At 46.5% G+C, this 14,803-nt stretch overlaps 2 protein-coding genes across 16 annotated transcripts; one reads left to right on the top strand and one right to left on the bottom strand.

Moving 5' to 3' along the window:
• Positions 1-60: 60 nt before the first annotated feature.
• On the top strand, positions 61-14,565 carry HNRNPH1 (heterogeneous nuclear ribonucleoprotein H1). 14 transcript variants are annotated; one of them, XM_039701848.1, is made up of 16 exons: positions 66-427; positions 6,095-6,154; positions 6,438-6,532; positions 6,727-6,864; positions 7,557-7,712; positions 7,911-8,054; positions 9,563-9,701; positions 10,700-10,878; positions 11,113-11,184; positions 11,263-11,396; positions 11,563-11,698; positions 11,867-11,950; positions 12,061-12,111; positions 12,441-12,524; positions 13,128-13,220; positions 13,785-14,565. In XM_039701848.1, exons 3-16 carry the CDS (start codon positions 6,529-6,531, stop codon positions 13,907-13,909), a joined length of 1,539 nt encoding a protein of 512 aa, XP_039557782.1. In that variant the 5' UTR covers positions 66-427; positions 6,095-6,154; positions 6,438-6,528; the 3' UTR covers positions 13,910-14,565. The 14 variants fall into 14 exon arrangements, with proteins under 14 accessions (XP_039557776.1, XP_039557781.1, XP_039557779.1 ...); XM_039701842.1 differs by lacking the exon at positions 6,438-6,532 and having other exon boundaries at positions 61-427; positions 11,284-11,396; XM_039701845.1 differs by lacking the exons at positions 6,438-6,532; positions 12,441-12,524 and adding an exon at positions 12,962-13,024 and having other exon boundaries at positions 64-427; positions 13,670-14,565.
• Positions 635-6,087, bottom strand: LOC120498760 (deoxycytidine kinase 2). 2 transcript variants are annotated; one of them, XM_039701856.1, is made up of 7 exons: positions 5,220-6,087; positions 4,504-4,619; positions 3,911-4,104; positions 3,547-3,694; positions 3,194-3,309; positions 1,834-1,933; positions 1,042-1,190 (listed from the first exon to the last, which is right to left on the bottom strand). In XM_039701856.1, the coding sequence occupies exons 1-7, from the start codon at positions 5,317-5,319 to the stop codon at positions 1,152-1,154; spliced, it is 813 nt and encodes a 270-aa protein (XP_039557790.1). In that variant the 5' UTR covers positions 5,320-6,087; the 3' UTR covers positions 1,042-1,151. The 2 variants fall into 2 exon arrangements, with proteins under 2 accessions (XP_039557789.1, XP_039557790.1); XM_039701855.1 differs by having other exon boundaries at positions 635-1,933.
• Positions 14,566-14,803: the final 238 nt, after the last annotated feature.

Genomic DNA, 14,803 nt, shown 5'->3' with positions numbered 1-14,803 from the left:
CCCCCCCTCCTCCCCCTCCCACCGCGCGCGCGGGGGGTCGGACGTGACTGGCTGCGTTCAATTTGTCACGCGGCCATTGGCTGGCGGGGGCGGGCGGCGCGTGACGTCAACGCGCGGCGCTGCGCGGCCGGCGGCCATTTATAGGCGCGGAACGGGCGCTGCGCAGACGGAGCGAGCGGGCGGTACCGGCACTACCGGCGGCTGTATCGCGGCCCATCCCCGCGGGAGCGCCGAGAACCCCCCCGCCGAGCCCCGATCCGCCTTCCCCGAGCGCCCCTTCGGCCGCCGCTGAGCTTTTTGTTTCTGTTCGCGCAGCGCCTGAGCGCCCCCGCCCAGCTTTGTTCTCCTTGCGGCCCCTGCGGGGAAGGCGCGGCCAAGATGGACCCTTGTCACACCGAGGAGACCGAGGGCGAGATCCCCGGCTTGGGTAAGGCCCAGCGATGGCGGGCAGCGGGGGAAGGGGCGGCCGGGCCCTCGTGGCGCGGCCCGATGCCGCGGAGGCCTCACGGCGGGGGGCTCCTCGGGGCCGCTGTCCCGCCTCCGCCGCCGCGGGTCCCTCCCCGCGCTGGGGAGGGGGAGGGTGGCGGGGGAGGGTGGGCGTGAGATCGCGATCGAAGATAAGCGTAAATTGCAGTTTATTGCAGGTCTAACGTGTCCAGCCCTAAGTAGCGTAAATCCGGTGGAAACGGCCACTCAGTAAAGCAGAAGTTGAAAGTAAAGGTTTCTGGACGCCATAACAGTCTCGTCTTAAAATGGTGAACTCGTGCCAGTTATTGCAAAACAGCCCTGCTCAGCGCCTGCTATCTGTTTACTGGGTGTCGGCCTCTCGCTGAGCTCCCCCCGCCCCCCACCGGGGACAGTCACTCGACAGGCAATATGACTTTTAAATCTTTATTAAACAGCAGAGAATATACAGGGAAAAAAAAACAAACCCAAAAACAACCACTATCAAAGCACCCCATATTTGTTCTTTTTAGTTATACAAAAAAGTCTATCAAAACCCACACAGCTCATAAAAGGATAAAAATCAACTCCAAATCATGTTATTGCATTTCAGGCTTGCTTTAAAATAAGCTATAGAGGTAATGCATTTGTTTTAAGTAAATTTTTAAACAGATTGTTGAGTCAACTTCAAGGACTTGTTATTCAAATTAATGTTCATCTTCTAAAGAAGTCAGGAACGACTTGACCTATCAAGAAAAGAAAAAGCATATGTATTATTTTGTAAATTAAAAGCTAAAGTAGCAGGCTTTTCCCTTTATTTGGGAACAAATTGTTCATTAATGTGGTTTTCCAGTGATGTTTTGCCCCTGCATTTAATTAATGAGCTGAAATGTGTGTGGCCTTTCAGAGGGGCAAGGTAGATGGCATTTCTGAGTGTCTGCTCAAAACTAAGCTATTAATTGCTGGGTTCCATGAGGATGTAATAACAAATACCTCCACAATTCATCATTGGGCTCTCCTTCCCAGTTTATTTAGAGCTGTTAAATTGAAGGAATTAGTCTTAGAGTCATTCTTCAGTAATCTCAAATTGATGACCCAGATCAAGATGAAGAAAATGGTTTTTGTATGGTTTGCTAGGGGAGAGCACTTCCTTATTCTTTTAAATATTAGGTGGAGTTTTTTTCTCCCCATGGACTAGCCAAACTTGAAAATTTCTTTTGGCATTTACTTCCCAAGTCTTGCCTTCTCTTGGAGTTGGTAAACACCATTTTGACTAAAGTAACCTTGTCTCAAATGGTTGTTTACTCTCCCTCCCCACTCTGGAAGTGTCACTGCGTGCATGATAACTACAAAAGAGCAGGTACAAATCCCCCAGTACTTCATACTTACTTTATCAATCAGGTACTCTTGTTTAATTTTATCATTCTTAAAATCTTCATTAACATCCAAAACGAGAATAGGAATGTCCTTAATGTTCTCAAAATCAACTCTGTTAAATGGAAGAACATAGTTTCAGTAAAATCCACATTAAATCCTGTACATTCAAGACCCCTGCTCTTGATTACCACATACACCTGAAATTTAAAGCTGATGCTCTTAACTTAAATATGAAGCCCGTGCTAAGTTTGTCCTTAATTGGTCTTCATATATTTCACACATCTGGGCTCTTATACACGTGGGGGTAAGATAGTTTTTACCTTAAGTTCCTTTTTGTCAGTCTTGTAATGGAATCACTTAGCAGGAACTGAGTATTTTTTTCAAAATCTCTCTTGCCCTGTGTCTCCCCCACTTAATCCACTTACCAAGATGCAATTTTAAAGCTTCCTTTCATAAGGATGACCTCTTTAACAGGTTATAAGACTGGTATTTATAACCAGTCTTTATTATTACAAGTAATACCATTTTAGCTTCAGTTTAGGAACAGATGGGAACAGTAGTTAGTTTTTCAGAGTGTGGAAGGCATTTCTAAAATGCAGTACGTGTGCTCAACAACATTCAAACTTGTGCTTGCACACTTCAGTTCCAATTCCAAACACAGGAAGTGAGTACACAACATAAACATTCCCAAAATTCCACACTATGCACTGCCTTCTGTCTCCTAAGCATTTGGGTCATCCTATGTGAAACTTCAGCAAGTAGATCAAACTGATAATGTACCTTTCCTGGAATTGTAATGCTTCCCCTTCAGTAGAAAATTTTGGACTCTCTAGGGAAAAATCTCGAGTCTGTTTTTATATTCAGAGATTCTTTAGATGGGAAAACCAGTAAGAGTCAGTAAGGAACTTAAATTTAAAGGAAGGTATGCAGACATCACTCAGTTGCTAATTAGGTTTCTTGTGTGTAACAGGTCTGCCAAAAGCCTCTCTGATTATTGTTTAAATTTAAGTTAGGATTAATATGTAAACTTTGGTGAAATGCAGTCCTGCTAGTTTAAAGGTAGCTGGGGCCTTGTCTGCCCCTTACAGAGCAACAGAAACTCTGGTGAGAAATGTGTGTGATTGTTCCCTGGCCACCATTTTAAGTGTCTTATTCCTGAGTCCTTCCAATTAGCAAAATCCATATCCTTGCTGGAGTTACAACTGTAAATCTTTTTTGATAAAATTAGATGAAATCTGAAGTGGGTATAAATATGAGTGTATCCAGCTGCCTGAGTGAAACTAGACTTCACTGAACTCAGTAAAACTAAGGCTTAAAGTAGGAAAGAGCCTTCCCTGCAAGTTGAAACTTGCTACAGAAAATGGATTCCTACCTCATAGTCCTTTCATGAAGCCAGGTTTCATGTTTATAGTGGAGGTTTTCCAAATACTCAAGCTCAATTCCTTGCTCCTCTTTTCTTCCCCTCATCTGTAGCCTTTCCATGCATTTCTGGGGAAAAAAAAAAAAGTATAAACCTGGTCATTAATCATGTGTTCTAGGTTAAATCAGCTAAACGGATCAAGTAGCCCTTAACTTGGAAGGACTAATGCTAGACATCAGTGAGCATTAATTTTAAATGGTTGGCTGAACATAAATGAGTTAAATCCAGAATAACTTTTTTGTACCCTCTTAAGTCTCTAGAAAATGAAACTGGAACTGAGAAACGTCCATTTTTAGTGAGCATACCTGAGGTGTGGTTCTGAGATAGATCATGCCGTCCAGTTCTATATCTGATTGAAACTGATTCAAAAGCCATGTGTGCCAGTCCTGATAAATGGACCACTCTGTTTCATTAATATTTCCAGACTCGAACAGGTTAGAAGCAAACACGTATCTGCAATGAAAGACATCAGTCTCATGCCAGGAATGACAAAAGTGAACTACCAAAACACTTGTCATCAGAACAGAATGATGGTATTGAAAAAATACCTTAATCAAGCCTGCTCCCTTGCAGGTATTAGTTTAAATATCAAGTGTTTCCTCAGCTCCATGTCGTTAAAGACCTGGAAACTGTTAATGTGAGTTCTTGCTATGCTGTGAGAGTAATTACCTGTCACTGTACACTGATCTTTCGAAAAATTGCACTGGATGTTCTGCTTCATATAGCTTGGCTGAGAGAGGTTTTAGTTGTGCTTTTACTCGGCTCAAGCAGGCGTAAGTTTGAAATGTGTAAGCCCATCTTGTGGGTTTGTCATACAGCATTTGAAGTAAGTTTCCTCCGCTCTTCTGAGATGTTGAAGGTTCCTAGAAGGCAAGACAAAAAAGTTAATATGAACATACTGCTTTTCTCAGTCCAGAATTCTGATATGTTTAAGAATTCATGGCTTTCTTTTTATTATTAAGAAAATGCTTAGGGATAGGAACTAAGAGACTCTTTTTCCTCAGGTGATGGTGGTTTTCATGACAGCTTCTTTGAGCAGTTTGTTTGAGTTAGATTTTAGTGTGATTCCTGTGGAGTAGGGGATGTGATTTGGAATATACGTTCAGTAGTATCTTGCCTTTACAATTTGAGTGCTTGACCAACTGTGGTATGATAGTGGGGTTGACTCTGGCTGCTGCAAACTAAGTATAGCTGGATTTTGGCATAGCTCCCTGACTGTGGAACTCCTTGCAGTTTCTTCGGCCCAGATCCAGCGCACCTACCTCATACTCATCCTCGGCTGTCTTGATGTTGCACCACTTAGCGATGGGCTCGGGGATGATCTCCCACTCATCGCTGTGTTTCTCCAGCAGCCTGACAAACGTTGACTTGCCCGCAGCTGCGGAAGATTAGAGCAGTTTACAGAGGGGTGGGGGTTGATGGCTCTGGTGCTGCTGACGGACGGGGGGGCAGTTTGAGGGTTGTTAGCGTCTGTTGGGGCCGGCCGGGTGCGCCGCGGAGCGAACCGCGCTAATCTTTCTGGGCAGAGGGGCCGCGCCCGGCCGGGCGGGCGATAAGGGCGGCCGAGCAGCAGCCGACATTTTAGAGCTGCCGAGGCGGGCGGAGCTTGCGGGGCAGAGCGAGGCAGCGGCCGCGCAGGCGCCGGGGCTTGGCGCGGGCGGGAGCGAACGAGTGCTGCTGCCCCGGGGGCATCGGGGGCTTGTGCTCCCGAGCCCGCCCTGCGCCTCGGTGTCACTGGCGGGCACCCTGCTCGGGGAGCTCCCCATCCGCCCAGCCTCGCTCCGGGTTCGTGTCCCGGTGCGGCTCTCCCTGCAGGGCCCCCCGCTGCCCGCAGAGCCGGGACGAGCGCGGCAGCCGCGCCTCTCTGTCTCCCCCGGCATGCCAGCCCTTGGGGTGCTCCCGGCCCGGTACCCCCCACCTTCCCCCGGACTCCCCTACCGCCCTGAGCCGCCTCCCGCGCCCTCTCCGCCGAGCTCACCGATATTCCCCTCGATGGAAATCTTCCTGAGGCGCTTCTGGAAGCTGGATTCGAGGGAGCCGGCGGGGCTCTGGCAGTGCCGCTTGGCAGGGGTAGACATGGCGGTGCCGAGCGGGAACTCCGGGGTTCCCGGCTGCTCCAGCGCACTTTAAGCGTCCCGCCAAACGGGTGGGCGGGATGGCCGCTTCCCGCCAGTCCTCCCCGGGAAGAGGCGGAGGCGCTGCCCCCTCCCCCGCCGCTCCTGCCAGCTCCTGCCCCCGGCTCCCGCCGCCTCGCTGTTACAAAATGGGCGTTCGGCAAGTGAAATGGAGAAGAGAGCTTTGTGCAGGAAGTGACTGTAGCGCGGTTCCACTTACTGATCTAATTTGCATTTCTGTAAACGAGTTCGCCATGTTGTTTGATTTAGTTACGTAAACTCGAGCATGCACTTAAAAAAAAGTCAAAAAGCCTCCAGCTGTGGGGGTGGGGTGGTTGTTAGCAGTCCGGAACATGTAATGAGAGATGAGGCAATGTAGGCTCGGTCTGGTTTGGTACTGACTGGGAAAGAAACACTCGTGCACGTAGGGCGTTCAGAGCAGCTTCTGGGCTCCAGATACCTGTGCAGGGGCTCCAGCAGCCTGCTGACTTTAGGCATCGGTTCTCTACCGACTGTGTAGACAAGTTGAAACAGGAGCTGGTTATCCAAGGGGGAGGGGAATGGAGGATTCTTACATAATGAGTTATTCAAGTTTCCTCCTTCCTCCTCGGTAATGCAAGGTGAAATCTAGCTAGGTCTGGTGTGTTTGGAGGAAATGGGAGGGAATTAACTTTTCCGTTCTTTTATGATAATTGTGACCCATTGTCTCTTCTTTCCCCATCTCCTCCAAACACACCAGGCTTCAGTGACCGAAGCGAGCAGATTGTTTCACGTGGGGTAGCGTCAGCCTTTGAAGCTGGTAAGTGCTAGTTGGCCCGCACGGTGCGTGCGGCCAGAGCGCTCCGCTGTCCGCGCCGCGCGGGCCACGCCGCGGCCGGTCCCGTGCTCGGCCAGGACTCGCGGCGCTCGGTGCCCGCTCCCCACACGGCCCTCCCTGCCAACCGGCCGCGGCTCTGCGCCATCGCCGGGGGCCGCGGGCCTGCCAGGGCGGCGTCTGGGACCGCGCTCTTTGTGCGGAGGAAGGCCCGGCCCAGCGGAAGCGGGAGCACCCGCCGCCATTTCCTAGCGCGCTCTCGCTGCAGGCTCGCCCGCTCGCTGCCGCCTGACCGGGACTAGGCGCTCTCCGGACAGTGGATCAGGCTCGGAGCCCTAGAACCAGCACGGAGCCCCACCATGTGTGCGTGCGGGGAAGGGGCAGGGCGCGGGCCGGGGGCGGGAGCGGCGCCGTGTGTGTGAGGCGGCAGCGCCCGAGGCACAGCAGGACCAGGGAGGGCCGGGGCACAGGCCAGGGGGGCCGCCGGGCGCTCTGAGGGGGTGCGGGTGGCGGCCGTGCTGAGCAGCATCTCAAAGGGCCCGTTCTGATCTTTCCAGCAACCACAGAAGCAGAGACAGAGCAGAGCCTCACCCCCAATGTGATGCTGAACACAGAGAGCAGCGAGGGATACGTGGTGAAAGTCCGGGGGCTGCCTTGGTCTTGCTCCACCGAGGAGGTGCAGAGGTTCTTCTCCGGTAAGTGGGGCTGTGGGAGAGGGGTCGGGCTGTCCTGTCTCTTCTGGGTCCCTCCCAGTGGGAGTGCTGTAGTGAGCAGTTGCAGGAGGCATTCAGTAGCAGCGCAGTTTGTAGTGCAACAAGTGCTTCATCTAGAGCCTGGGATGGAAAGCTGTGTTTGTGCTAGCAGAAACTCAAAGGGGCTTGGTCTGGGTTGCTGGGATAGCCACAACTGCCTTTGCTGCTTGAGCAGCCAGGAGAGAGAAGGTTCAGTTTTAAAGCATGTTCAACCTGAAGCAAGAATTTTAAAGCTAAATCAGTTTAGTTCTTGTATTGTCCCAATAGACTCATGTCTTGGTTCTCATACAGTTTATTGCGCTTACACTGATTGTTACTATTCCTTATTTCATGCTAATAAGAAAGTTAAGATCAAAAGCAGATAGTATGTTTGAGGCAGAAAAGCTTTGGAAATAGCTAATTTGCAGTTAACCTTTATCTGGAGGTTTGACTAGAATGGTAACTTTAGTTAGCCTCTTAATTAATTGATGCATTTTAGTTAATTGGTAATTTTAAAGTTGCATTGCAACAGGAATGCTGCTGGTTTTGTTGTTATAATTGATACTCAGTACATTTTTGGTTGTAGGATCTCTGAAATTTTCAAAGTGACACTGTTCTTGTGATAATTAATGTAATTCTGGCCTTTCTGTTTTCAGATTGCAAGATTCTGAACGGGGCTTTGGGTATCCGTTTCATCTACACCAGGGAGGGCAGACCAAGTGGAGAAGCATTTGCTGAACTTGAGTCAGAGGAGGATGTGAAATTGGCCTTGAAAAAAGACAGAGAAACAATGGGACACAGATACGTTGAAGGTTTGATTCAGTTGGTCTAGTAACTGACTACATTGTGTTTGTGCTTGATGGGTTTTTGGTTAATTGCATTTTTTGTCCCTTTAAAATGCATGTGAAAGGACAAATGGTGGACTTGCATAAGTTGACTAGTTTCAAGGCAAATGACTTTAAAAACTGTTCCTTACTCCAGAATGCATTAATTCCAAGTGCCTTTTACAGTTTTCAAGTCAAACAACGTTGAAATGGATTGGGTTCTGAAGCATACTGGTCCCAACAGCCCTGATACAGCTAATGATGGTTTTGTACGTCTTAGAGGACTCCCATTTGGCTGTAGTAAAGAAGAAATTGTACAGTTCTTTTCAGGTATGTGGGATAAAAGTAGTAGCTATAGCACTATTGGTTTATGCTAAAAATACCCCAACAAACCAAACAGGCATGGATTGCCCATGTAGTAGTACATCCAACAGTATTATCATGGGTATTAAAAGTAAATCAATTTTTCACTAGTTCTCTGACCATGAGGAATCCTTTGGATCACTTTCTAAAATACTTGATAATTAAATAATTTAGGGATTGCCAAAAAGGTGCTTGAATTTGTACTTGGTGGGACATGCTGTTCCAAAAAAAGGATTATAGCAAAATGTCTTGCTTTCCAAGTAAAGCTGAACAGTTCATGAGGGAGGCTACTTCCACCCCAGCCTTGGATGATTGGCCCTGGTCAGTGAAGGATGTAGAGCACACTCACCACGGGGCTCTGTGAGGAGCAGGTTCTCAGTAAAGGCCCATGACCTCTTCCCAACATAGAGCTAGTACTGGGGGAAATGCAGAGAAAACCTGCTGAACTCTACCCAAATACAGATTTACAGATTTGCCCCTTTCTCTTCCTATGGGGATAAAAAAGCCACCAGACCCTTGATGTTGCCTAGCTCAAAAGTTTTTATGGATGAAGAGTTTGTCTTGTTTTGACTAATTTTTACTTTTTTTGCAGCTGTTTTATGTTTACAAACTGGAAGTAGACTATTAAGATGTCTAAGAATGGAATATATTGATTGTTTAGGATTTCACTTATTATTTTGAAAATACTAGATTTCTTAATGTTTTGCTATTACAAGATATGATGAAGCTTGCTGTTTTGCTTTAAAATGCAGTAGAAACATTTCCAGTTTTACAATCTCAGAACTTGTTTTTTGTTTGTTTTCTTTTTTTTTTGTTTTCTGTATTGGTGATATAAACAAAAGCAATTTCTAAGCATGTGCATTTTAAGCTGTTTTTTTATTACATGGTGAAGTAATTCAAGCTTTATAAGTTATTAATGTGCTTAATATACAAAATGTGTCTCTTCTGTTCAGGAACTAATACTTAAAAATTACTTCATGATTTTTTTCTTAATTAAGCACTCCTAAAGATAAAAAAATGCTGAAACTTGATGTTTGCATAAGATTTAATTATTTTATATGAGTGACATCTAGTAAAATTACTTGTTCTATATAAAGCTGTTTAACTTGCTGTGTTTGAATTTAAGTTCTCTTAAAAAGTTCATCTTAAATACTTTCACAGAATTGCCGAGGTTTGTAATGATGTGTGACGTTCTTAACGCACCCTGCATTAGATGCCTTCTCTGAGGGGCTGTCCCTGACCCTCAGAGCTTTTCTGAGCTCTGCAGGGTGGGTTAAGAACCTGAACTGAATGGTATGTGATCGTGGAGCTCTTTGTTGACATGCCTTTTTTATTCTGGTGTTTTAGAATCAACATACCATTCGCTTAAAAGTGTTTAAATTCTGGTGTTTTTAAAGCTATAAGAAAAAACTCATGACTGGGCTTGTGATGTTAATATTGCCCCCCTACTGGGGTTATTTGTCCTTGGGTTGAAGGGTTGGAAATCGTGCCAAATGGGATAACATTGCCGGTGGACTTCCAGGGGAGGAGTACGGGGGAGGCCTTCGTGCAGTTTGCTTCACAGGAAATAGCTGAAAAGGCTCTAAAGAAACACAAGGAAAGAATAGGGCACAGGTGGGGATGGATGGTTGGTTGGCTCTGTCACTTTTCTTATGGTAAACAATTAAATCCATATTCTCTCTTCTGAAAGTGTTAACACCCAAATCAAAATAGTATTGTGGTCTCTAATTTGGTGATGAGTAAAGGTATTGATTGCTACACTGTGTGTGGCACAGACTGTTTAGATCTACCCAAAAATACAAGATAAAATTGGCTAAACTAAAATGTGCTTTGGAAAATTAGTAATAACAGGCATTCAAAACTATAGCTTGGAAATGACAAAGTTGAGAGACTATGGCTTTAACTTCTCAAATAGCACCAATTCTGCCTTTAGCTCTAAAGACATGCACAGTATTCTTACTACCATAAGAAAATGTGATACTTTCTAAACTTGTTTTATAAGTTGAAATGTAACAAATTTACTTACTTGTATTAATCTTCAATGTAATAAGCATAGCTTTCAAGAAATTGTCACAAAGGGTTTTTATTCAATTTTTACTTGTGACTATTTTTCATTGAAGCATGCACCTTTTGCCTATGCTGAATCTCTGAAGCATAGGCTGGGTTCAGTAGTACATGCAGAGCTTTCTGTGGCATCCTGGTGGGTTAAACTCTCGGTGGAGATCGGGTTTTTAACCCTCTGTTTCTGTTGCCTTGAGCAACAGTGCTGAGTTGAGTGGACACTGGTCCCTCCTACATTGTTTGACTAACATTTTAAATTGGGGGGAGGTGGGTGGGGAATCAGTATTGCTCCCCCACCCTTAAGGCTGGGATACTGCAAAGTATAAGGAGCACATAAACCCTTCAGTAATTTTAATTTCTTGAAAATACACTGATTTAAATGTAATGTAGTGCTAATAATAGAAAGTCATTGCCTACATAACGTAAAGAAACCTGGCTTAAAATTACTGCCAGTGTCAAGGCTATGACTAAATGGCTTGTTGTAATGTGAAGTTGTGAGGTGTTTGTGGAAGGAATGGAAGACTGACTTGTCCCTGTGCAAACACTCGCAGGTACATTGAGATCTTCAAGAGCAGCCGAGCAGAGGTGCGCACGCACTACGACCCTCCCCGCAAGCTGCTGGCCATGCAGAGACCCGGGCCGTACGACAGGCCCGGCCTGACGCGCGGATACAACAGCCTGGGTAGAGGAAGTAGCTTGGAGAGAATGAGGCGTGGAGCCTACGGAGGAGGTAAGTGCACGGGGGCCCAGGGAGCTGCTCGTTTCAAAAGCAGCAACTCCTGGACCTGGTAGTGTCTCCCCAGCTGTGTATGTGTCCTTGGCCTTAATTCTTGTAGAAGAAATGAAATGTTGTAGTAGTCGTTGTTTGCAGTGTGTACTGTGTATTTGGATCTTTCTGTAGTCGAAATGAAAGTTTATTTGGATCTTTGTGTAGTTGAAATGAACATGTCCAATCTGTTTCTAGGTTATGGAGGTTATGATGACTACAATGGGTATAATGATGGCTATGGGTTTGGTTCTGATAGATTTGGAAGAGGTAAGGATCTCTAATAGGAACAGTAACTGAACTTACGACATGTCCCAAAAGAAACTAAAATACATCTGAAAGACCTAGAATGGACTCTTTTCTCCGCAGGGATGTCGGACCACAGGTACGGCGACGGATCGTCCACCTTCCAGAGCACGACCGGCCACTGCGTCCACATGCGAGGCCTGCCCTACAGAGCCACGGAGAACGACATCTACAACGTGAGTGCCACACGCTGCTCCCACTGCATGGCTTTGGGTCCTGGGGTCCTTGTGGGGACATAGCAGCTGCGCTGCAGCTGCGGTGTTCCTCTGGAGAAAATGGCTTCTTGTAAGCCCAGACTGTTGCATTGGTGCGTTTTAATCTGTGTGACTGTTCCGTGTGTAGTTCTTCTCACCTCTGAACCCTGTAAGAGTACACATTGAAATTGGACCAGATGGCAGAGTAACCGGAGAGGCTGACGTTGAATTTGCTACTCATGAGGACGCAGTGGCTGCTATGTCCAAAGACAAAGCAAACATGCGTAAGTCTTGACTGCTCGGAAGAGGTGGCTTTAGGGAGCTGCCAGCACTGGTGTAGTGCATCTGCTGCAGCTGGAATGCCACAGATGTCACTGCAGTTCCACTTGCACTGAGACAGGCTGCATGGGTTTGGTGTGAAATGCTCTCATGGGTAAACTTTCTTCTTCCAGAACACAGATATGTAGAGCTCTTCCTGAATTCTACAGCAGGAGGAACTGGTGGTGCCTATGGCAGTCAGATGATGGGAGCAATGGGTATGTAACGGTCTCGCTGCATGTGGAAGCTGGCTCGTTTTGTACAGTTCATGCTTTATTGTGTGCCTGGCTTCAAAACTGAAATTCAACATTCTGTCTTAATCACACAGTCAAGGAATCGGAAGGGGTGGTCCAAGATTGGAACACTAGCACATTGCCAGGTATATAATCCTTTTGGGAATACGTTTGAGCTTAAATAGGTTGAATAAATTTGGTGCTGAGTGTGGTATGCCTGATGGGATGAGTGGCTTCCTTGAGAGTGTGGTAGTACAAAATCTGGGAGATGCCTGTCCTTTTTATTCTCCTTCCCCTTCCCTGTTGGGGAATACCAGAACATAGTTCGGTGATGGAGGATGTATCTGTGGCATGTGACCGGCCATTCAAGCTGAGTCTTGGTGGTGAGAGAGAGATACTTGGAATTGGGAGAAATTGTCTGAATTGCTCTGGCAAACCCCAAAATTGTTTAAAAATCTAAAATGTGTGTTTGCAGCACAAGTCTTAAATGCCTGTTGCTGTTATGCCTCTAAGACAGATACCCTCCTGACACCCAGCTGGGCTGGTTTCGGAGATGAAGGTGGGGTTGGTTTCTGGGGGGCTCCTTTCTCTCGCGGGTGGGGGGTGTGGATACACTGCTGTTTTTATAGTATTTGGTTACAAAATGTTTGTAGTTCTAATGCTGATAGTGAAACTACAGAAAGGAATGTAGGCAAGTGATGAGGTGAAGAGCAGTTGTTTGTGTAAACAGAGGTATCTCTGTCTGAGCCACAGCACTGCTCTGATGTGATGCACAATCAGTCTGGGGCAGGAATAAGTCTGTCAGGACCATGTACACATGAGTGACTCCAGTTAATGAGCTTCTGTCCTTCTGGAAGGGCAGCACTCAGTGTGAGGTCCCTTAAAGCCAAGCTTAAGTTTTTTGGGGTGTGTTAAAATTCAGATTGATCCTTTTTAGTATAGTCCACAGAAATTGTAAAAGTAATTTCTAAAGTTCTTGTTGCTGCTTGATTGCAGGGATGTCCTTAGAAACCCCATCACTTTCCTTGAGCATGTTAAACTTCCCTTGGTGTGAGCAAGGTAGTGCCAGAGTGCAGGGGCTGTTGGTTGGGTGAGGGCTGGGTTTGTTGATGAGCAGATCTTGACCCGAAAGTTCTTAATCTTTCTACCCTTAACTTAAAAGGGAGCCAATCCAGTTACGGTGCTCCAGGCAACCAGCAGCTGAGTGGCGGCTATGGAGGAGGATATGGAGGTCAAAGCAGCATGAGTGGCTATGGTAAGAGCATTTCTTTGCTGGTTTACATTGGGCCAGCTGGCTTAACATGCCCTTCACTGGTGTTCAAGGGTTGTGTTATAACCTGGGCAGCACAGGCTCTGAAAGTTAAAGTTGTGGTTACTGTGAATTTTGGGGAGTGGGGGGATTGATTTGAAGCTGCAATGGGGAGCTGAGGGGGGGAAATGTGGGAAACTGTTCTGAAAGGGGCAGGAAATGCCAGTCTCAGACTTGCATTGCTCTGATCACTTTTCTTAACCCAAAAGCTGGAGACCAGCTTTGTTTAAACACAGTACAAATGGGGGAGGGGGTCATGGGAGGCTGGGTCCTCCCTATTCCCCCAGAGCAGTGGTAAAGCTCTGGCTTGGGAAGGGGGTGATGCAGAGCTCGTGCTGTCGTTGAACATCCGGTAACTGGCTTTGGGTACGGAGCTGTAAACTGACACTTTGCAGCGTTGGGCACGGTAGACGGTATTTACGAGGTGGCCCAGCAAGGACAGGCGTTGGGGCAAGGATGCTTCGAGTCGGCCTGAGGCAGCTGTGAACCTGCTGTCGGTTTCCCCCTCAGACCCCGGGAGCCAGGGCGCCATGAACAGCAGCTACTACAGCAGTGGGAACCGCGCATCCATGGGAGTGAACGGCATGGGCGGCATGTCCAACATGTCCAACATGAGTGGTGGCTGGGGAATGTAACCAATCGCTGACTTTTGGTCACATCTTTTTTAAAAAACAAAAAAACAAAAAACTAAGTTTAACAGTTTTGCAATACGAGCTTGTGATTTATGCTTTACTGTAAGTGAATTCAGGATTGTTTTAAAACCTTTCAGGTTCAGTATTTTTGAACATACAGAAATGAACATTCATCTAGGATGTAATAACCAAGTAAAGACTATAACTGTTAAACAATTTGGAGCGTTTCTCAAGTTAGTTTTGTTGTAGGAGTGTATTTAAGCAGTAAGCGTATTTAGGTTAAAGCTGTTTGAATTATGTTAAATGTTGCTCTTATACCATATTACATCCAACACTGTTTTGAATACATGTTGAAAGAGACATGCTTTTTTGTAAAGAACCAATATAGGAGCTGTGTCTGAAAATCAAAGTGAACATTTGGCATGTTAGTTCTAGTTTATTTCTTTTAATATCCTGTAAGGCATGTTAAAGCTTTTTTTTTTTTAAGTTAATGGGGGAAACATGTTGAGACGCAATACGGCTACTTTAGGATTTTGGTCTTGGTGTTCGTATAAAATTCTGAGGCCTTGATTTAATCTTTCATTGTATTGTGATTTCCTTTTTAGGTGTATTGCGCTAAGTGAAACTTGTTAAATAAATCTTCCTTTTAAAAACTGGAACTCACTCCTTCTTGACCTCCAGCTTCTTGTAACCACACTTGCACCCATGTCCTCTGACTGTTGTGCTCTTGCCCTGCAGCTGCCCCACAGTGACTCCTGAGGGAGCACTGACCCATAGAGTGTTACAGTGACAGCTGGGGGGAGCAAAGGCAGCCACCCCTGCTGCTGGGGGTGCCCAGTGGGCGTTGGTTCAAAGCACTGCATGGCTGTGCCCTGAGCGGGGCCTGGGCCCTAGAAC

This window comes from Passer montanus, unplaced genomic scaffold (assembly GCF_014805655.1).
Source record: "Passer montanus isolate IOZ18808 unplaced genomic scaffold, ASM1480565v1 scaffold15, whole genome shotgun sequence".
Classification (NCBI taxonomy): domain Eukaryota; kingdom Metazoa; phylum Chordata; class Aves; order Passeriformes; family Passeridae; genus Passer; species Passer montanus.
This window is presented reverse-complemented; position numbering and strand designations above follow the sequence as displayed.

What these genes read in the sequence shown, in the direction of transcription:
- HNRNPH1 (XM_039701840.1), top strand. Translation starts at nt 379, where the DNA reads ATGGACCCTTGTCACACCGAGGAGACCGAGGGCGAGATCCCCGGCTTG. An exon ending in TCAGATGATGGGAGCAATGG is followed by an intron (nt 11,951 to 12,060) that starts GTATGTAACGGT and finishes TTAATCACACAG; the next exon opens with TCAAGGAATCGGAAGGGGTG. An exon ending in GGCTGGTTTCGGAGATGAAG is followed by an intron (nt 12,525 to 13,127) that starts GTGGGGTTGGTT and finishes TTAACTTAAAAG; the next exon opens with GGAGCCAATCCAGTTACGGT.
- LOC120498760 (XM_039701855.1), bottom strand. Translation starts at nt 5,319, where the DNA reads ATGTCTACCCCTGCCAAGCGGCACTGCCAGAGCCCCGCCGGCTCCCTC. An exon ending in TTCCATCGAGGGGAATATCG is followed by an intron (nt 4,620 to 5,219) that starts GTGAGCTCGGCG and finishes AATCTTCCGCAG; the next exon opens with CTGCGGGCAAGTCAACGTTT. An exon ending in CAGCCGAGGATGAGTATGAG is followed by an intron (nt 4,105 to 4,503) that starts GTAGGTGCGCTG and finishes CTTGCCTTCTAG; the next exon opens with GAACCTTCAACATCTCAGAA.